At 43.2% G+C, this 22,751-nt stretch overlaps 1 protein-coding gene across 2 annotated transcripts; it reads right to left on the bottom strand.

Moving 5' to 3' along the window:
• Positions 1-7,080: 7,080 nt before the first annotated feature.
• Positions 7,081-21,330, bottom strand: LOC310774135 (poly(rC)-binding protein 3-like; the record flags this gene model as incomplete). Of its 2 annotated transcripts, none has more annotated exons than XM_083634207.1 (12): positions 7,081-7,135; positions 8,214-8,383; positions 9,119-9,171; positions 10,223-10,298; positions 12,572-12,613; positions 16,399-16,542; positions 17,846-17,974; positions 18,908-19,039; positions 20,219-20,335; positions 20,448-20,480; positions 20,580-20,603; positions 21,256-21,330. In XM_083634207.1, the coding sequence occupies 12 exons, from the start codon at positions 21,328-21,330 to the stop codon at positions 7,081-7,083; spliced, it is 1,050 nt and encodes a 349-aa protein (XP_083490333.1). The 2 variants fall into 2 exon arrangements, with proteins under 2 accessions (XP_083490333.1, XP_083490334.1); XM_083634208.1 differs by having other exon boundaries at positions 9,119-9,177; positions 16,468-16,542.
• Positions 21,331-22,751: the final 1,421 nt, after the last annotated feature.

Below are 22,751 nucleotides of genomic sequence, written 5' to 3'. Positions count from 1 at the left end.
TCAATTGTACTTGGTCAATTGCCCCTGCTGCCCCGGTCGATGGTCGTTGCTCCACCCACCCCCTCTGCCGGTGTCGGGAGAGTTACAGACATGCTTCCTCCGATACATGTGCAGTCGCCAGATGCTTCTTTTCACCTGACAGCGAGGAGCTTCACTGGCAGGACGTAGCGTGTGGGGGGATCACACTATCCCCCCAGTTCCCATCCCCCCGAACAGGTGCCCTGACCGACCAGAGGAGGCACTGGTGCAGTGGCCAGGACTCATACCCCACCGGCTTTCCAGCTGCAGATGTGGCCAATTGTGTCCATAGGAAGGTCTAACCAAGCCGGAAGCGCTGCCGGGAATTGAACCGCGGTGGTAGGTGAGTGCTTTTACCTCTACACCCAGACACCCCATTACCCAGATGCCCCATTCTCACTTATATTTGTATTGTATTGTATACTTCTTATAAATGAATAAAATAATAGTGAAATTAAACTATTCCTCATTTTTTCTGGAGGACCTCCTGGAACCCCAAACCCCCATTTTGGGAACAAATCACTACCTTATTCTCCTCATGCTTTGTCTCTGTAACCGATTGCTTGCCCCGTGTGTCCCACTCTGTCATTCTTCATAATACCTTGATTAGCCCACAATTGTCCTGCCCTGATGGAGAATTTCAATACAGAGCCTGTCTCATATACACAATGACAAAAGACCTTTAAACGTACGTTTCGCTGTATCCCGCTAATGCAAAGAGCACCTGGATGCAGCGAGTGCTGATTAAATGGCCGCCCATTTGCAAAGTTCAACTCTGTCCATTTTGGCTGTCATTTGTTTAACGCCCTAGCTTCATCATCTTGACAGAATTCTGGCAAAGATCCTGTCTGGTAACCCATCCTTACTATAGGCTCCTCCCCAGGATCCCTTAATGATATGGAGCTGAGCCAACTCAGGACGCTTTTCCAGGTCTACAACTCTGCCCAGATCAACAGAAGGGTTTAGAGCAATGACCTGGACATTCCAGATATATAATTAGACCTTGACTAGACGTAGTGGTTTGAAGTACAGAAGACGGTCGTTATACGTGAAAATGTTTGCTGGGAAGTGCGAGTCCCGAGAATGAGTCCAGGACCGAGTACTCCGTCTCTGACACTGAATATGCTGATAGTTCATTCTTAACCCTTACTGAACCAGGTTCTCTGACACTGAATATGCTGATAGTTCATTCTTAACCCTTACTGAAGCAGGCAGGGCCGTAACCAGGGTTCCGAAATAGGGGAGGTCCAGCAAGGGGAGGCGAATTTGAGGGTTTTTTCCCCCTTTTTTAGCCATATTTAGAGTAATATATCATTTTAAATCAACATTAGGATTATACTGTTGTGATGTCATTATTCAGTATATTCTCTTTCATGTCACCACCTGCTCAGCTCTCCTGTCAACATAATTGTAACTAACAAACACAAACTGTTTTAGCCAAATTCATATCAAAATGACACCTACAAACACAGGTACACAACCCAAGCCGTACACAACACACAAAGTCATCATCGATAATAAAAAAAACATACAGAGGGACATTTATTTATTCCTGATAGGAACGAGTGAAAAATAAAATAAAATATATTATGTTGTTTTTAACTTTACACCACCTCTTTTTGTTACTTGGGTCATGAAACTGAAACCATGCATATAGCCACCTGCATACCTGACTTCGGGAGCTTGACAATTGGCATCATGCATGATTAGCCAGTAGCATCCCAACGTGTCACACAGGTAACATTACTTAAGAGACAGACTAGACACTTACTTTCTTGGTTGTTGCTAAAAAATCTGTCAGTGTCACTCACTGTCTGTCGTTCACTCGCTCACTGTCTCGCAGCTCGCTCACCTTCAATTATCTCGCCAGGCAGACAGACAGTCATCACTCACCACCATGCTGCTGCTCTCTCGGAATGAAGTTACCGCGGACGCGGCGTCAGATGACTTCCTGCCTGACCTGCCTTTCGTTTCAAAATAAAAGCGATCCCGTGTTTTTCATGCTTTTCCATGCAGATTGTTTTATTTTTTTCTCTGAAATATTAGGGGAGGACCTCCCCGTCCTCATAGCTAGTTACGGCCATGGAAGCAGGTTCTCTGACACTGCATATGCTGATACTTCATTCTTAACCCTTACTGAAGCAGGTACATTGACTGAAGAGAGCACATTCTTCACTCACACCCAGACATCGCAGTCTGGTTTCTTGCTGAAGTTGTAAAGGAAAAAGGAGGAATTGATTTAAGCTGCAGGGTGTTGTGACTAACAACACGATCAACGATAAAGAATTTTCAATGGAACTTGGCTGGCTGTTTTCCTGCCTGCATAGTGTCTGCTGGGAAAGGCACAAAGTCCCTGCGGCCCTGAAAAAGAATAAGGGTTGATTGAATGAATACAAGAAAGTTAACTTTTGTACTCGGACTCGCAAAACTCGGTATACCTGGACACTTGCGCCTGGCGGACTGCTATCGTTAAGGCACGCAAACAGGTGCGCAATCACAAATAGGGGATATTGCCTGTACCAAGATAGGGCCATGTGAGTTGAGCACTCACTTTTTCTGTTTTCTCCACTCTCTCCCACCCCTGTTTAACATCCTAGACAGGTTTTTGCATAGGTGTCTTTTAGTTGATGTAATAGCACAGGAGATGTTGCATTATTGAGTAAATCTGAGGTGCTGTATCACTTGTCTGTATCACTGTCTGTGTAGTGATGCTTGAATTCCACCACTGAAAAGCAATATGTGGGTTCAAAGGCAGAGGCAGTTATATGAGAACGTCAAAATGACCCCTTTTACTGATGCTGTCCTTTGTTGTTGGAGGTATCTATGTATCTATCTATCTATCTATCTATCTATCTATCTATCTATCTATCTATCCATCTATCTATCTTTCTTTATTTCTTTATTTCTATCTTTCTATCTATCTACAGTATCTATCTTTCTTTCTTTCTATCTTTCTATCTATCTACAGTATCTACGTATCTATCTATCTCACCAGGAAAGGATTATAATAACACAATATACATGCCATTTTCACCTGAAAATGTTAGCTAACAGCTAAAGTTTAGGCATGTACAGTAAAATAACTTTGGCTAAGGTTTGGATTGAGGTTCGGTTCGGTTTAGGCAACTGTTTGGGTTATGGTTTTGGTCATGGTGAAATAAGAAAAACCTTTGCTGAAGATGAAAACTTAACTTTCACAGTAAAAAAAAACATGAGTTTGGTTTGAGACTCAGAATTGCTGTCTTTCTATAATGGGGAGATGAGATTCACCATCATTTAAATTCCCTCATCTAATTACCATAATGGCTTGTCATACAATAATTAGCTGTATTCAATAACTGTATCAAATTTGTTCCGGGGGGTATAAGCCTATCTCAGACTGTGGTCCAACTGGACTATGTATATGCAAATGGTGTGAAGTCAAGCATTCGCTTTAAGAAGTAACAACCGTAGACAGACACCAATGAGACACAAGACAAAAACAGATCACAGAAAGCAAAAATGAAACTTTATTTGTTTTTATATTTACCAACACTTTGAAATTAAAACCTAATTACTCACAACTAATATAGATCTGCACATCGCAAATAAACCAATTGAAAATAGTTACCAAGCTCTATCACTTTTTTCCAAACTGCAACACACACACAAACAAAAGCTGAAGAAAAAAAAAAGTCTAATATTTTTGTTCTGTTGTTGCTGCCGCATGGAAAGTGGATAAATTTGAAAAATCACTTTCAATAAGCCACACAATTCCCCTGTAATCTATGCTAATAAGGAAATAACTGAATAAATAATTGCACATTGTACCCTATTATTGCATCAGTTGCAGTCTGTTTCAGAGTTGTACTGTATACTCAGGCATATACACAAATGTAAATACGTTTTTTTTAAACACTGAGTAACACATGAATATTGATGTCATTGAAATCACACCGCCATCACTAAAAACTCAATATTCCTAATAATCAAATACATATTATACAATGGGCAGCTTCAGCCAACAAATCCTATTTGTCAAATACGTGTTCTGTGCTAATAATCCCTATAAAGCTTGTATAGCCATGCTTTATGCTAACTCTTGTGGTAATGAGGGAGAGTCATAGAAATCTATCTTGTTTTCTCCTGCTTTATTCTTGTATACCATAGTGGAGAAAACTTTTCGAACATATGCATGTGTTGATAGCCATTGTATAAAAACAATAATACCCTGATGTTCTTTAGCCTACTCTGATCCTGGCTACTTCAGAAAAAGAATGCCCTCTTACTGTAGGTATTACTGTTCTATCTTTCAGTTGAACTGTTCTAAAAAGCAAGTTTGCCCAAACATAATTCAACTTGTTCATATGACAATCATTCCATTAAAGTACAAGCTATGGCAACTTAAAAAAGAAAAAAAAGAAACATAACACAAACCCATGATTTCAATGCTAGTACTACTACTACTTCAATTGACATCAACATGTAAGAATTATTGCAGAATAATCATTGACTATGCATTGTTCAGTATATAGTTAATACAGTATTTGGTCCATTTACATAATCACATTTATATCATCAAAGCGCTTAAGACCCTAAGTTAAGCTTGGCATACTGTAGGCTACTGAAAAAGAAAGTAGTGTATGCATGAACAAATTGAGACATGTAGGCTACATTGAAAATGCAGAATGTTGCTGTGTTTGAAACAAGTTGGAAAGTGATTAGACAATAACATTCAACAGCTGTTTGTATGCGTCAACACTTACTGTAATTGAGCTCAGCTGAAGCTCAGAAATGAAATGACTCAACTGTCCAATATTTTTAGAGCATCCTCTTGAGTATATGCTAGGGATCATCGACTGCATCATATCATACCAAATATCACCCACACCTCCCTCTAAAAATGAAATACAATACATAAAAAAAAGCTTAAGTTTCATGGTCAACAAACAAAAGTCATATGTGCATCACCATTAATAAATACATACTGGTTTTACTGTGGCGCAAAAGCCAGCGAAGCAGGAATTGTCATCCAACCTGTCCTTTAAATAAAAACAATTAAGTTCCTGACATAGTCATGACAATAAAAGACATTCAAACCTAAAGCATCAAATCAACCGTATGACAAAACAAAAAAAAGAAAAGAAAAAAGAACATGACAGATGAACAATCGTGAAAAAGAGACTGAGTGGTCACGTCCGCCCAGGCCCCGCGGGTTCCCCCCAACGAACCCCTGAACATTCCTTTGCCCCAAAAATACCATTCGGCTTCGTCCAAAAACTTACGCCTCGTCGCCGCTTAGTTTGGCTTCTTTCCCTTATTCCTTGCTCCCTCACAAAAACCTCCACCTCAACCATAAAACACGTTGCCAGGTAAAAACAGCAGTCTACTGCTATCACTGTGCTGTGGACAAGGGAAGAAAGTCGTTAAGTTTGGACACAGCACTTTTTTTTGCCTCAGAATTCAACTAGCTCCTTCATTTCTCTCATATCGCTAGTCTCACACAACCCCCCCGACATTTCACTACGGACTCCATTCATAAAGGCCCTACTTTTTCATACTGTACACATGTAGCAATCACAATAAAACAGTAAGCCACTTGCCTTAAACCCAAGGTTGTTGTCCGTCGAACCGGGCTATTTGTTTTCTTAAATATTGCGTTGTTTCCAATACCGAGCTGTTTTTGTCATGCCAGAGCCTGTAATTTCTGTTCTTCGGGATGTGTAATTACGGGTTTCCACCCGTAGCCACATTAGAGAGGGCGCTGTTTCGCCGCTGGGAAGCAGAAAAACCACGGCCATTTTCAATGAAAAAGACCGGCTAGGCTCTGGCATGACAAAAATGGCTTGGTAATGTTAACTATGGTACACAATTTAAGGGAACATGAATATATATGAAAAATTAGGGCCTTTGAGAATGGGGAGGTGGGGTGAGACTAGCAATATGAGAGAAACAAATGAGCTAGTCCAATTCTGAGGCTATTGGTTTTTAAGTCCAACTAATTCCTCCCACATAAGAGGCAGTCCAGAGTAAAGTGTTGAATAGTCTATTGCATGAGCTCCGCGTAGTCGACTAATGTGCCAAGTCACAATAGTCCTTGTACAAAACAAATATAATAATAAGTTAGTAAACAATCATTTTAATTTTCAATCATGGATACAGTGTTTTAGCCACTGATTTGTCAATAATTTCCATTCATGCATCTATACTAATAATTGGTGTTAATATAAGGAGTCAATGTCGGAAAGTTTTTCATTTGGGCAGGGAGTAGGACTAGACGTGAATGGCCAAAAATATTGAAAATGTTTATGGAGAAGATCTGGACCACAAAGATACTATAACATTTGAAGAAACACGTACACTGAACAGGTTTACTCAAATACACAATGTTACACCACTGAACACATGCAATATAAGCAATAATGTAAATAGACACAAGAAGGGAGGCTCCAGGAGCGATACCATTGGCTTAAAAGGGTCATGTGATGCAGCAAAGAGTTACGGGTAAAGATTGGATTTGTATAGACAAAGATGCAAATCAGGAGTAGGACCAAAGCAGTTAAACATATTTTAAAAATATCACTTTTCAAAATAGCATTACAATATTGAAATTTGATAATTTGGCTACATCCCACCACACACTCTGCCGATAGCATCACTTAGCAGCTTTAATAATAAAATAACTACGTTCTACAAAATTGTCAATCTTTTACAGTTACTTTTTTTTATACTTTTAAATGGATACTGATGTTCTATGACGCAGCACTGACAGAGATAGAGAAAGCAATAGAGAGAGAGAGGCAGAAGAAGAAAGAAAGAAAGAAAGAAAGTTTAACACAAGTTTTTCCTATTAAACATTCAACATGCTTCAACAGTTCTCTAAAAAACTAATCAACAGAGATTTTTTTTTGGCCCTCTGAAACAAATGAGTGCCCGACCCTCCCTGATGTATAAACAACGGTGAACCAGGGCGAAGGGATGGTCAAGGTTTTCAGAGAGCCAGAGCCAGAGTCCGAAGGGTTGTCTGCTGCGGTCGTCAGTCGTTGGAAAGGGCCGAACGGAGGAGCCAGTCAGTCAGGGATCTCAGGATGTGGTCATGGAGGATGGGTCGTTCCACATGGCCGCCACATCTCTGAACCTGGGCAGCGGGGGATGATGATGGGAAAGGAGACACTCATTTCCCTTTTCCTCATTTTCCTAATGGCCTCAATTTGACCCCAATTTCTGTCTGGAGACGGGACAAACATGAGCTAGTGTTTTTGTGTCTTTGAGTTGCCTCATGTTGTATGTGGGCATAACGGTAGTGGGTAGTGCTGTGCTGTAAATAACCCTCACTCCCCGACACCTCAAGAGACGCTCTAGTGACAGATGCTAGAGCCCATGGGCTTTACCCGCCTTGCTAGAACGTCCTCCTCCCACACCGAAGGTTCCAAGTTCAATTCCGTGTTGCACACAGGTGCTGTCAAATGAAGCATTACCAAAACTCATACTCCTCCACTTTAAACACAAGTATGGTGGATTCACGGAAGATGCTATGTATTGTTTTGTAAAAAAACAAAAACATAATAGGGTTTTAGGGTATTATACATTATCAGTGTGTAGCAGTCTGTGTGTGCTCGTGCCAAAATTCCCTGATTTGAAATTGGCCTTTCAATTTTAATTTGAATGACTTTAGGTGTGGCCAGTGGTCAGCTTGGTTGCAGCTACATGTACCAAGGTGTAGCTAGCAGCCACATCACAGGGAAGTGAGGAAAGCAGAAACAAGAGAACAGTAAAGATCAAAGTAGTTTGCTGTTCTGCATGCATCAAATGCATCAAAAGTGGGCTGTTCAAAAACACGGTGAACATCAGCACTGCTTTTCTTTTCATTGCAGATTGGTTGTGTTCACTGGCTGCTTCTCCACCCCCTGTGGAGGCTTTACGGACGTCTGTTCCCTCAGCCTCAGACTAGATTCAAGGCCCAGTACAGCTCATCAAGGTGAGTGACCAGTGTTGGGAACTTGAGCAACTGGGGGGGAGGATGGGACTACTGTAACAATACACTACCTCCCTCAGGATGAAATGTTGCGGTTTGTAACTATAAATAGTACCATCAAAAATTTACAACAAAACAAACAACAGTCATGGTACAGTACAGGGTGAAATAAGGAGAAACCTTTTTCTCTCAGTTTACAACAGCACCTCCAACCCTTGATTGACAAGCGGTGGGCACTGACCTTGCGTTAATGAGGTACTGGGCCAGGCTGATGTTGGCGGGGGTCCCTGTGATGGTGATCTGGCGCTCCGATGACCCTTCCATGGCGTTAGCAATTTTGATCTGCGCTCCAGACATCTGACGGATCTCGTTGATTTTGGTTCCCTGGCGCCCGATTATGCAGCCTATTAGCTGGGAAGAAAATGGGGGCAGGACTTAGGATGGCTAGTGCATGAACAAGATATGGACGCACACATTTTGGTCTGAGGCCATTTGACTGAACATGGATTTTCTATGATGCATCTGAGCCAATCGTTGTCACTGTTCCAACAGTAACTTCTCAGACAAGAAATTAATACTTCTTATTATGGTCAAACAAGTCCGTTCCATTAACGGCATTCATTTTACACAGCCAACTGCCTTTGACTGTAGTATAACTCTGGTCTGGAAGGGGAGATGTTCGTTCGTTGCAACTGATCTGTTGTCAGATTCAAAAGGAAGCCATGTTGAAAGATGATAAACCATCATTTGTGCTTTGATAGGAGCATATTCCTGACATTTTTTAATGAGCATTTTTTGTTGATTCATCACTGGCTTCCAACCTTTAACACTCCAAAATAGTAGAATTCATGGAATATCATGCCAACTTTTCTGAAAAGTTTCTATATTGTGCCATAATCCATCATTTGAGGCAGAGTCTGCTATTTCTCATATTTAGACAATAACCCAGTTGAACAACTTTCCAAAAGATAAATCAATAATTGAACCTCTGGCAGTGACAAAGGGTTTTTACAGTTTTGAATTACAGTGCAGTTTGATACTTTGTTTACTATTAATCTCAGTCTGGGAGAAATGACACCTACAGAACAAAAAGCATTTTTCCTCCTCACATTTGGACATGTGGCACATTACCACAAATGTACTCACATCATTGGGAATGGTGAGTTCATGAGTACTGGCCTGGTTACTGGCATCCATACCTGCTGCTGAACACAGGGAGCAGAGAAGGAGAGAGGAGGGGAGGGACAGGACATCAAATAGAGTTTGGCACATCATGGGAGTGACGGGGTTAATGCACTGCAGCTCTGGAACAACACGTTTTGTCCAAACCAGGGCAAAACCTCCTTTCCCTGCCCTTTGACCCATAGCACTGCTGTGGCCCAGGCCTGAACACTGTGTATAACATACCCACCATCCAGTGCTGTACTCAAGTCACTGTGTATAACATACCCACCATCCAGTGCTGTACTCAAGTCACTGTGTATAACATACCCACCATCCAGTGCTGTACTCAAGTCACTCCTGTATATCTCAAGTCCTTGTCGAGTCTCCAGTTCCCAGTGTTCCAGTCCAAGTCCAAGTCTGAGTCACCAAAGAAGAGTCAGTCGAGTCCCCATTACCCGAGTCCAGAGTTACTGAACATGAGTCACAGTATTAATATAGTTACCCGTATACTTGATCTTATGCCAAATTATTAGGGGCTATTACAAGAAAACTAAAGTATTTATCAATGAACAAGTCCGAGTCCTTATCTCCAACTTCCGAGTCTGAATGCATGAATGCTTGAGTCCAAGTCCAAGTCATCAGTGCTCAAGTCCAAGTCGAGTCACAAGTCCTGAAAATGAGTCCAGGTCTTGGACTCAAGTCTGAATCCTGGGCTCGAGTCTTACATGTAGAACACTGCAACCATCTGCCATTATATTCAGTCATCGAAATGGAAACAAAAAAACTGGAGGCAATCGCATCACTTCAAAAAGGATGCTGAGGAAAAATCTAAAAGAAAACCGATAAATAGCAACAAAACAAAAAGTGAAGAAACCTCAACATCAACAAGAGCAGACCACCAGCAGGCCATGTCACTGGCGGTGCACCACAGAGGCCAATAGGAGGAGAACGACAAGAAGAAGTGAAGGACAGTGAAAGGAAAAAGAAAAGAAAGAGAAAAAAGGAGGAATAGTGTGTTTGTCTCTACAGGTAAAAACGACAGAAGGAGCTTCGGTAAAGAGGGTGGTCGTGTAGGTGGGTACGTACCGGGGAAGGCAGGGGTGGTCTGTCCGAGGGGGGTAAAGGGGGTTTGCTGCATAGCCAACTGGTGGAGCTTGCTCAACTGTTGGGGGGGGGAGGAGGAGGACAGCAGAGCTATGAGGTCATCGTTAAAAACACACACCCGCGCGCGCACATACAGTATACACACGCACACACACACACAGGTCGGTCAGAGACGCTACGAGAGTAGAGAGAGGATCTGGGGAAAAGTAACAACACAGAGAGGTGAAGGAGCAGAGGTAGAGTAGAATAGAAACTCATAAAGGACTTGGCCTGAGAATGGGGAGATGGTGTTTCATGTGACCAATTTGATGTCTTGTCAAAGATCAAATATTGCATTGCATGATTACTGTTCCATCAGTTGATTTTCATATTATTCCAACTCGCTCACTCACTCAGTCACTCACTCACTCACTCAGTCACTCACTCAGTCAGTCAGTCAGTCAGTCACTCACTCAGTCACTCACTCACTCAGTCACTCACTCACTCAGTCACTAACTCACTCAGTCACTCACTCACTCACTCACTCACTCACTCAGTCACTCACTCAGTCACTCACTCACTCACTCACTCAGTCACTAACTCACTCACTCACTCAGTCACTCAGTCACTCACTCACTCACTCAGTCACTCAGTCACTCACTCAGTCACTCACTCAGTCACTCACTCACTCAGTCACTCAGTCACTCACTCAGTCACTCACTCACTCACTCAGTCACTCAGTCACTCACTCACTCAGTCACTCACTCACTCAGTCACTCACTCACTCACTCAGTCACTCACTCACTCACTCACTCAGTCACTCACTCAGTCACTCACTCACTCAGTCACTCACTCAGTCACTCACTCACTCAGTCACTCACTCACTCACTCAGTCACTCACTCAGTCACTCAGTCACTCACTCACTCACTCACTCACAAATTCACACACAGGGACTTTGCATTCTTATTATAGTTCTGATTCTGATACTTATTACACAATCGCTGGACATTTAGTCAGACCTCGCTCACAGAGTTGGCATGCAGCCTCTCTTCTTTCTCCCCAGAGGGTTTTCATAGTCCACTTCCGTGGCTGATTTCAACTCTGCTCAGCTGTGCTCCTCCACTCAGGTGAGCTCCATCAGTAGCTACCGAATGGAATTGAGCTCTCCATGGAGCTGAACCTGTGTTGACTCATTTTGGCCACTAATTAACCATTGTTGCCTATTTTAGTCGGCCCTAATTACTGAAGTCAATAATCTGGCTCCATTAGGTCACCCGCAGGCGTGCTCTTTACACTTCCTGAAAGATTCAGCGTGATCCCATGTGGCATAGCTGTGGCTGAACACAATTTCTGCTCTCTCACTCACACACACACACACACACACACACACAACCATGCAGAAACTTTGCATTCTTATTACTGCATAGCAGAGGTTTTCAAAGTCTGAGACTGTGGGCCTCCCCTCAGACACTGACGCTTGGACAAAGCCCCACCTCCCCACCATGATTATGTTATTTGATCCCATTGCCGCTCAACAATTGAGCCAAGATAACCAAATACATAAAATAAAGTCTGTCTGAAGGCATTTATTAGTGTCTGAACTCTGGGAAAGTGGGAAAATGGTAAAATCCCAAAACCGTATCTCTGAACTATCTCTTTAAGCAAATCACACACATTTCGGTTATTCCATGGGATCGCCTTTTGATAACTAATGTAATAACTAATGTAATATTTCTTTCATTTCCATTCACTGTGCCTCCCCTCAAACGGTTTGGGGCCACCCTGGGGAGGCCCGCCTCTCACTGAAAACCCCTGCTGTAGGATATGATTGAAGTTTGTTGAATTATTCCCTATTAGAACTGCATCCCTGCTGGTTAAAGCCGCAGTTTTTTTAAATCTCTATCCCTACCAGCTACAAAGATGGAAAAAAAAGATTGGGAATTAGGAATGCACAATGTCGTTACATGATCTCTGAAGTTCTTCAAATATTAAAAGATTCAAACAGTCTATCTCTCGCTTCCAGCTGAGGCCGTGGAAGTGTGAAGTTGCCTATTACAGCTTTAAAGAAAATAGTACGGTAACTTAACTAGCTTAACTACTGCAGGCCAAGCCCCGTGAAGTTTGACACCAAACGCAAGGTAGGGGAGGGGCGAGAGTCAGAAGAGTTAGAAGATACAAGAATTACATATCAGAAAAAAGACGCTGTATTAATATTAACAATTAATATTAATAGGAATGGAAAGAGAGTGAGAGCCTGAGGCCGAAAGAGAGGAAGAAGAGAGACATTTGGATGCAGAGAGAAAGAAGTATGGAGAGCGCAGTGAAGACTGCCTCATGAGGTTGGCACTCACATCTGGATGGGGGATGGCGTACTGTCCTTGAATGGTGTAAGCCTGTAAACATGAGAGGAAGGGTTTATTGTTATCTCAATAACTCAATCACCACCACACCACTAGGAATCTGCAATATACAACACTTCAAGAAATACTACTGTATGTCTGTACTTATATATTGCAGTATAATCACCAGTGCATGTGAAAATTGTTTCAATTGTTGCGTCTAAAATAAAGAGCCTGGTCTTCTACCTGCTCTATTTCTAAAGCGCCTTGAGATAACTCTTGTTATGATTTGGCACTATATAAATATAAAATTTAGTGATTGATTGATTGATTGATTGATTGATTGATTGATCAAATAAATAACACATGTATCATCAATTTTCATCAAATCAAAAGCACTTGGGCTACATAACAAACCCATCTAGCCAATCTATCTAAAGCCCAGCTAGGATTTGAGTTATGATACCTGCTGACATTTTCTTGGCATAATGAAAATGTTTGGTATGGTCCCAAATGCTGTTTATAAAACTTTGTAAACCTATGTGGCACTTGATCGACTCACTTGATATACTTCTTAAGCTATATTTTAGACAGGTTACTAGAAAGTCATGCAGTAGACTCCCTGTCATATTCTCCAACTACCAGTATTCATCAATCAGACCCAGTTGAACTACTGTAGACCCATAGGGATCGACTCAGACAGTGGGGGGAGGAAGGTCCCGATGGGAATGAAGTGTCTTGACCTAGTGATTGTGTGCTTATAGGGGGCGGGGCCACGGAGGTCAGAACTGGGCTAAATTTCATTTCAACACCAGTCGCAACTGGGCCAATAGTGGACCCTAAGGACAAAAATAAAATGCCTGATGATGACACACCAGGAAATTGGGTCAGTTCAGTGAATCTTAGTCTTTTTGGTTCAGTTGTAAGTGACAAACTAATGATGATCCTTCGAATTTGGATTCTTTTTTTAACCTTTATTTATACAGGGGGAGTCAAACTGAGAGCAATGCTCTCTTTTTCAGGAGTGCCCTGTTCAGATTCACACACACATTCATACCTGGAAGCTGCCCAGTACAACCACAGTCTGATCTGTTGGCCACTGAGCAGCTCCACTGGAGCAGTTGTGGTTAAGGGCCTTGCTCAAGGGCACCTCAGTGGTGGTAATGAGGGAGGGGCAAGCGCTGCCTTTTGACTTTCCCCACCCAGATTTATCCTGCCACTTTTCTAACCATTGGGCCACCACTGCCTACATATCATATAAAAAAGAAGGCTTTAAGGTTGCTTTCTCACTGGGAACGATTGCTTTCGTTCCGTTCCGGAACGATAGCCGGAACGATTGCCCCCCTCCCCTCTCCCCTGCTAGTCAGCTTTCACATTTAGCATTTCTTCCACGCTCGGAAACGGAACAGAGTGCACTTGTGTCATCAACTATGCCTGGAGTTTATTGTCGCCCGTTTGTTGTCTATTCACCTTATTCACCACGCCCACTTTTTCTCTCTTCCGCGTTCGACCTAACGTATTTGTTCTTCCGGTTCAGCGATAGTTGGCGGCCATTTTCAAAATAAAACGTCAGTATGAATGAAGTTTGGCAACATTCAGAATTAAGCTACACTGCCGCCAACTTCAGTTACATGTTCATAACGTTACTGCTGCGAGGAGCCGATGGCTGTACCCGGTCGGCATTTAACGTTAGTTACAAAAGCACGTCGACAGTGTTTTCTCACTGCCAGTAGTAGGGTTTGACAGATAGCTAGTCCGACTGGTGTCAGCACAGTCAGCGCTCCCAGTCCTCGCTGCTCGTTAAGGATTTCCAATAGGCTTATTCTGATAAACTGGTCACATATATGTTACGTTCTCACCCGACAAATATTAAAACTTTAAAACAGTTTGGTTTTTTTAGCTTGAAAACAGCTTTTTGGCAAGTCTAAATGACTGCGGTAGGCGTACTCTACTTCCGTGTTTAAAACCGGAAAGACCATTACGAAATGACGTCATGCAGAAGCGTCCTTGTATGGGCAAAGTATAAGGTGAATAGAGACACTGCATGAAATAGGCCACGCCCATCACGGGGGAAAGCTCCGTTCATTTCCACACACCAGCGTCATTTTCCTTGAATTAAACATAGCTAAAAGCTGTTGTGTGTTGGGCTGCACAGACAACAAATGTAAAAAATCGCCAGTTAATGTTTTTTTGTAGGCTACTCCTGAGCAAAACAAGGAAGCCATTGAGAATTGGCGAGAAGAAAAATGTGGATGTTGCTGTCAATTAAGTAAGTTGGAGTGTTCATCTTCCGTATTATACGATCTTTTTGTGCAATACCCGACCATGCACGCGACATAGGAGAACGCCAGGATTGGATGGGAGTTTGTGTTTTCCCCCGTTTTGGGCGTGGTTTCTGAATGATGACGCGTTCCGCAGTGTCTCTATGAGGTTCGGAACGGTTGGCTTTCACACTCACAAGTCTTCCGTGCCCGGGCACGCCAAAGCGCTCCCCAGACCACCTTTTGAAGTGGATCCTGTCACGGTTTCCTGTTGCGCACCCGGGCACGGAACGGAACGGAATGCAACACAACGTTCACACTCATCAAATGTTCCAAAACTGGGGGCAATTTGGGAACAAGTGTGCTCGGGAACGGTACCGGGGCGCCAGTGAGAAAGCACCCTAAATGAATGCCTGCAAAACTGTTGACATTCGTCTGATTGATTTTGTAATTATACAAAGCTGGTTGAAAAAGCGCGGAGTGTTCCTTTAAGTAGCTACACTGACAAAGTATTTGTACTTAGTTACTTCCCATCTCTGCGAGCTGTACAAATAACAGCCATTCTCCGTGTGCCTGTGTGATTCGAGGCTATATAGGCAAGGTCTGGCACCGCGCCAGCAGGAAGGAAAAACGAGCCGTTAAGATCCCCCATCTGTGATCGACACATCAACCTGCAGCACCCAAAGCTGCCTGCTTTCTCCCACTATGTCTGCTCAATCCATCGCCAAAGCCATTTTTGTGTAGACACTAGACAGCTTAAAAGAATAAAATACATCCTCACAGTAAAAGCTCAATGATTTTTGCAATATATAATGTCACAAATAGAATAGAAAAATTATTGGCTGTGATGGCCCTCTCACTCTCCTGCTCTGCCTGCTGATTGAGTGCACCTGGGACCGGTGAACTCCAATAAATTATTGCTTTAAATTTCATTTTGGTTGTAAGAAATGGGGAACTGATAAGAACATGTGTGTCCTCAGTAGATTGTTCATTCCATTCCAGTGCTCCATGATAACACTTTAGCATGCTAATGCTTGTCACCTACGATTGCTTAACAAAATTATGCTAAACATTTCTGAGGCAGAACTGCTCTGGAGGCAGAGATTATCTCTCTGGTTGAGTCAAACCTCAATGGGAGGAGCCAAAGAACCACAGCTTTTCTGCCAAGGTAATGGTACTGAAGAACCCTGGGAAATAAGCTTGGAAGCAGCTGGATTCACGCGAGATCATGAGATCAAACAAACCATCTGGCAGCGCCAGGTTACGTGGAAAATGGAGTACTGTTGAACCATCTGGGAACACAGGCATGGTGTCCATGTTCTCATCACCCAACAGCTAAGTTTGGCAATCTCCCAAAAACATTCTACATTCCTTTATCACATCGTTTTGATACCAAACTGGTTCAAGTCCTTTGTTAACCACAAATGTAATTTAACCCAGTTGTGCTGCGAGTGGCTGGAGGGGGTGGATGGTTGTGAGGGTACAATAGATAGCAGTGATGGTTTCATGCTAGTTGAGGCTGGGTGTGGGGTAGTGAGGTAGGGAGGAGAAGTGAGTAAAACCTGGTGTGACACTAACAGGCAGTGGCTGGTGCTGCAGTAAGAGGCTGAGGTTGGCTGTGGACGCCCCCAGTGGGTCTGCTCTTACCTGGCCACCTGAAAAAATGACAGGGGTGGAGGCAGGCTTGGGGCGGTAGGGGATGGTGGCACCTTTCGGTGGGGACTGGGGAGAGCAAAGGAGAGGGTTGGGGGACAAGAAGGGGGGTGAGACGTGGAGAGTGTTAGAGCAGTGGGAAAGAAAGAAAGAAAGAAAGAATAAACTGAGACCAAGGGGGGCAGTGCCTTAGGAGGAGACAACCTGTGACATTCACACAAAGTGCTCTTCACTGTGCGTACATGCTGACATCAATGTCTACTGCAGTGCTTATTTACCCGGTACCTCACTTTCAACTGGCTAATTGTGACTCATAATAATTAAAATAAACACTTCCTTTAGTATTTATTACAATTACAATTACAAGACATTACAATTGCTTCACAAATCATGTGGGAACCACCGCAGGTGCCATCATGGAGGGCCGTTGGAGAATGGTTGTGCACTAATTATTTTTGTTATATTTTATTTTGAAATTTTATAGAATGTTGTGCACAAATGATTTATAGCCCTTCTACACCAAAGCACTGGTTTTTTATCTTTCTTAGCTAGCACGAGAAATCCATGTTGCCATGCTGCCAGTTATGCGTTTGACTCGGCTCCACCATTAGTGCGGACCAATCAGCATCCAAGGAAGGAGGAGGCGGTGCTAACTGGTTGAAGTTAGCCCGTGACTAGCCTTGCTGGCCTCCCCTCCCTTCCGGGAGAGGAGTCTGGCTGTATGGAAACAGGCTACTGGATAAGCCCTCCCCTGCTCTACAGCTGCTCCCCATTGGAGCGACTGTTTCAGTCGCTGCCGGATGTCCGCTCCCGGCTTATTACAAGCTCTGTCATTGGCTCCGACCATGTCAATCAGAACGGCTTCCGCTCCCCCCGCTCTGTGTGTTGCTGTAAATAGTGCAGTGAAAACAACAACATTAACTAGCTAGCAAGCTAACGGCAGAAACCTACACCCTAGCTCGTTGCTACACGCTGAAAATAGCATGTTGGATTGTTGGAAACTATTTTCCAAGGGCACTGCCGCTAAGCACCGCCCATCGCAATTCCACAATGGAGACCTACACCGCCAGACTCCTCTCCACGGAAGGGAGGAGAGGCTGGCCAGCAAGACTAGCCTGTGACAGACGTTGATAGACAGATGGTTCATCCAATCACCTAACAAGTATTTTTTGAATGTGCTTGCCCCCTTTTAACTGGTTTCCAAGATCGAGTTCCCAGTTCTGTGAAACAAACCATCTGGCAGCATCAGGTTAGGCTAACTAGCCAGCAAGCTAATTTAGCAAGGACTATATTTCAGCAAGTAAGTACTGTCATCTTTCTTCTAGACATTGTAAGTAACATTCCCTTGAATCCCCCCCCTCCCATACTCTACCTCAAGCATGACCACACATATCTGTTTGACACACTGGATGATGGCTTCTGGGGCCCCTGAGATGGTCACTGCCCTCTCTGTGGAGTTGGGCAGCATGTCCCCTGCCACCTGGACCTGAGCTCCTGTGGACTGGAGGTGAGAAGGATATTTAATCCACATATTGTTTTAACAAGAGAACTGAGATCACGAGTGCGCTACACACATATTACATGATATGACAAGTTAAAGGGGCATTATGTAATCTATGACATTTATTGGCTTCTATTGGTGACCTGGAGGAATTGAGCACTGATAGAACTTATTTCCTTGAACACCAGTTTCTGGCACAGCACCTACACCCCTCGGTCCCCTTAAAGTCCAATTTTCACAATAGATATGAGCATGCTGGGTACTTAGAGCAGAGATCCAACAGAAAGGGCCAGTGTAGAGGTAATATATCACCATGCTAAACACTCTAATAATATTTATCATTTTCTTTTTTGGCTTGAGGACGGGATTTCTTTAGACTTAATAGCTTAATGTCTAGTCTCACTGATAGCAACTGCAGTGCTAATAGTCTCATACCAGATTCATAATGCTGTTTTATCTACAGTTACAGCATTAAGATATGCATCTATTTTTTTAATGATAAAATATTGTATTTTATTAAAAATTAAAAATTACAATAATGTACAATGATCACATACCATAATAGCCAGTGACATCTACATTTCTTATTATAATGTCAGGCTATTGCATTCATGCAATGCTGCATAGCATACACATTGGTGCATCTGTTACAAACAACCCATTGACTTGAGACTGATGTGATTTAAGCGGTGGGATATATCACCAAAATGAGCATTGAACATTTTGCACAAGGAGCATTTATCTTTATATCTGCAACATCAACATGTGAAATTGTTCACATGTTGCTTCATTTAGCATATTTGTGTGCTGTGTACATTCACGCTCTCACACCACAAGTCAAGATGCAAAGTTAAGGCAATCACATTTTTCATTGTGCAATTCAATACTTTTGCAATGGATGCAGCAGCAGGATGTGTATAGTCTGTACGGTACCTCTCTCATTTCTTTGATCTTGGATCCTCCTTTGCCAATGAGGGAGCCACACTGGCTGGCCGGGACAACCAGCCTCAGGGTGACAGGAGGCTTGCTGGTGGCCGGGCTGTTGCTCATGGAGTTGATTATATCCTGAGGGGGGGAGAGGATGCTTTATGGGACAGATACTTTGTTCTTCACACCCTGTCCAGTGCAGGCTTAGGCTGTCCAGTGTAGGCTTAGCCTGTCCAGTGTAGGCTTAGCCTGTCCAGTGCAGGCTTAGGTTGTCCAGTGCAGGCTTAGCCTGTCCAGTGCAGGCTTAGCCTGTCCAGTGCAGGCTTAGCCTTTGAAGAAATCCACCTTCCTGCATTTAGCATGCGTCAGCACTGCAGCATGCATTAGCACTGCAGAAATGCTACGTCTCCCACAGGAGAAGATATTTAGTATGTTGTAACTATGTTGTTTTTTTCACAATGGTTCCACATTTCATACATACTGAGTTGTATATTTTACGATTTATTTTTCAGTTTATACACATATACATGCTACATTAAGGTAACACTTAATTTAGATAGTCCGCCTACAGAGTCTACAGAGTATTTTGTAACATTTCAACAGCTTATTAGTTGACATTCAATAGGATTCCCTTTGCTTCCTGTTCCACACCCCGGTAATATGTAGGTATGTTCATGAATTCTCATAAACTCCATACAGTATAGCCTACTATACAGTAGATCCTCTGTGGTCAACTTGTTGAACAAACAGTTGATTTGTTGAATGTCAACTAATAAGCTGATGAAATGTTACAAATACTCTGTAGACTCTGTATAGAGGACTACCCAAATAAAGTGTTTTCTGTGCTTATATTCTATTCTCCCCTCTGCTGAGTCATATTACTTAATTTGCTGCTGCAACAACTTCATTTCCCCACATTGATCAATACAATTTCATTACCTTAGTTAAAATTAGATTTGTTTTGGCTACATCTGTCTATGTCTGGGAATGAGCATCTTTTATCGTTTTTCCACCTCATAAGAGTGTATGGCAGGATATCATAGCACATGTTTATCAATAGTGTTCTAGGACAGTTTGATTCGGTATGGCTCAAAGCTCCCTGGTAATTAGGGCACCTAAACATAGGGTGCTGTGCTATCCCTCTTTCAAAAGGTGTTGCAAGGTTACATAGATTTCTTTTCTACACTAACTTCACCAATGCTGTGTTCCAATGTAATAACAAAGGGTGCAGATATACCCTAATATTAGTAGGCTCAGTATAGCTTGGTAGTTCTAAAAAGTGACTTGTGTGTCGTGTTTGGATGATAAATGTTGTACCTCCTCAAACTTGTAGGCTATCATGGCAAAGGCCTTGAAAATAGCATCTGTTGGCCCGGTGATAGTGACTATCCGTTCAGGGCAGTTCCCCTCAGAGATGTTGATACGGGCACCGCTCTATGTGCAAACAAAGAGGTCATATTTATGAGCAAAAATAGCTATTGTAGGGAAAGCTTCAAAAGTTACAAGAATGACATTTACAGGACATTTACAGAAAAGCTCCACTTACCTCTTCACGCATCTTCTTCACCGTTTCTCCTTTCTGAAACAAAACAGAACAGTGTTCAGGTGCTGATGTGTCTTGGCTACAGGCATGATGTTGTTTTAATTGTTTTTTTGTTGTGATGATGATGATGAGTACCTTTCCAATGATGCTTCCAACCTCCTGCAAGCAAGCACACAAAATCAATTTCAGGCATGCCACAGGGGCTGAGAAAACTTGCGCTGGATCTATTTTATCTATCTTCTTTTGACAGCTAATTGAAAATGGTGTACTTCTGAAGGAAATAACACCAGTCAAAAGAGTGGGGAAGGGAGTAAATAAGAATATGAATTCAGAAAACCTTTTGGGGGGGGTCTGGTCTGGGTAGTGTAGAAGTAAAAGCACTCGCCAACAACCGCGAAGATCCGGGTTCAATTCCTGGCAGCGGTACTTCCGGCTTCGTCAGACACACAGACACAATTGGCTGTGTCTGTGGGTAGGAAGCCGGTGGGCTATGTGTCCTGGTTGCGGCACTATAGTGCCTCCTCTGATCGGTAGGGGGACCTGTTCAGGGAGTAGGGGAACTTGGGGGAATATCGTGATCATCCCACGCGCTACGTCCTGCCGTTGAAATGCCTCGCTGTCAGGTGAAAAGAAGTGGCTAGCGACTGCACATGTATCGGAGGAACGTGCTAGTCTAAGGCTCTCCCCAGACCGGCAGAGGGGTGGAGCAACGGACAGCAGCGGGTGTTGGGGAGTACAAATAGAGACAAAATGGGAGGGGGAAAAACTTGGTCAAAAAAGAAGAAGAATCTTTTTGGTAGGGTCCTCATACCTTGCCGTGCATCAGGAGCCTAATGGTGAGAGTCACATTCAGTCCGCCTTCTGATTGGACCTTGATGGGTTCCATGTCGGGATTGGATGTGAAGGAAGGGGTGTGGTCACGTGACAGAGGAGGTCAAGGGCCAATGCGAGTGTGATGGTAAAGTCAGCCAACCGCTCACCTGCCAGATAAAGAAGGACGCAAGACGTGTTCAGTGATGCCTGACCAAGCAGATATTGAGAAGAGACGGATATGTATAATTTTCCTTTTCGACTCTGTAGATGTGGGCAGTCAAGCAAATACCACTTTAGTCAGTTTAGTGAATGTGAAATTTCAAATCAGATGATGAAAAGAAGAGCTGCCCATATGCTTCACTTGGATATAGTCCAGTGTTGATGCTCCACTATCAGGTGACAAAAAGCAGATTTCCAACAATAGATAACCTTAACCCCGAACTTAGTCTTGCTGGCCAGCCTCCTCTCCCTTCCGTCCGAGGAGTCTGGCGCCGCAGGTCTCCATAACTGGGATAAACCTTCCCCTGCTCTACTCTGCTCTCCCATTCGAGCGACTGTTTCGGTGGCAGCCGGATGTCCGCTCCCGGCTTATTACAAACTCTGTCATTGGCTCCGACCATGTCAATCAGAGCGGCTTCCGCTCCCTCCTCCCTGTGTGTCGCTGTAAATAGTGCCCTGCCGCCTCAGTGAAAACAACAACGCTAACTAGCTAGCAAGCTAACGGCAGAAACCTACACGCTAGCTCGTTGCTACACGCTGAAAACGGCAAGTTGGATTGTTTGAAACTATTTTCCAAGGGCACTGCCGCTAAGTGCTGCCCATCGCAATCCCACTATGGAGACCTGCGGCGCCAGACTCCTCGGACGGAAGGGAGAGGAGGCTGGCCAGCAAGACTACCCCGACCTTAACCTAACCCTATCCCAGACATTGGATATCTATTGACTACTCTTCTCACTTTTGTATTCCCTGAAACAAATTTGAGTGCAGTATCAGCATTAAACTATCCAGATAAGTGTGGTCAAACAGTCTCCTGTTTACTTCTAGAATGGCATAGCCATCACTCAGGAGAAATTATATCTGATATCAAATAAAACTCATTATGGAATGTCTAGTTGTTAGATATTGGATCTTAATTACAAAAATAACATTTTAGAATACGGGAGCGACTATAGGCTAATATAGAAAATTAGGCATCCCACCCCAGAAGAAAAGCTTGATGCGTTTGCAAAAACCCATCATCAATGTAGGTCAGCATATGCCTCTACACTCATGAGATGAGCCATTGAACTTTGAGCACCATATTATTTTTTATCAAGCCCATATTTCAGCGGGGCCCATCTAATTCTGGCTGACAAGTGAGGGAATGACTCAAGCCAGACTGCAGTTATGAGAGCCAACACAAGAGGGCACTTCAGTCCACTCTAGCTTGGAACATCACCCAGTGGGGCTCAACATCTAGTTAGTACAAAGAGTTCCCAAACTTTTCAGCCCCCG

This window comes from Poromitra crassiceps (genome assembly GCF_964638095.1).
Source record: "Poromitra crassiceps genome assembly, chromosome: 3".
Lineage (NCBI taxonomy): Eukaryota > Metazoa > Chordata > Actinopteri > Beryciformes > Melamphaidae > Poromitra > Poromitra crassiceps.
The sequence above is the reverse complement of the archived record's forward strand: the minus strand, read 5'-3'. Positions and strand labels throughout refer to the sequence as shown.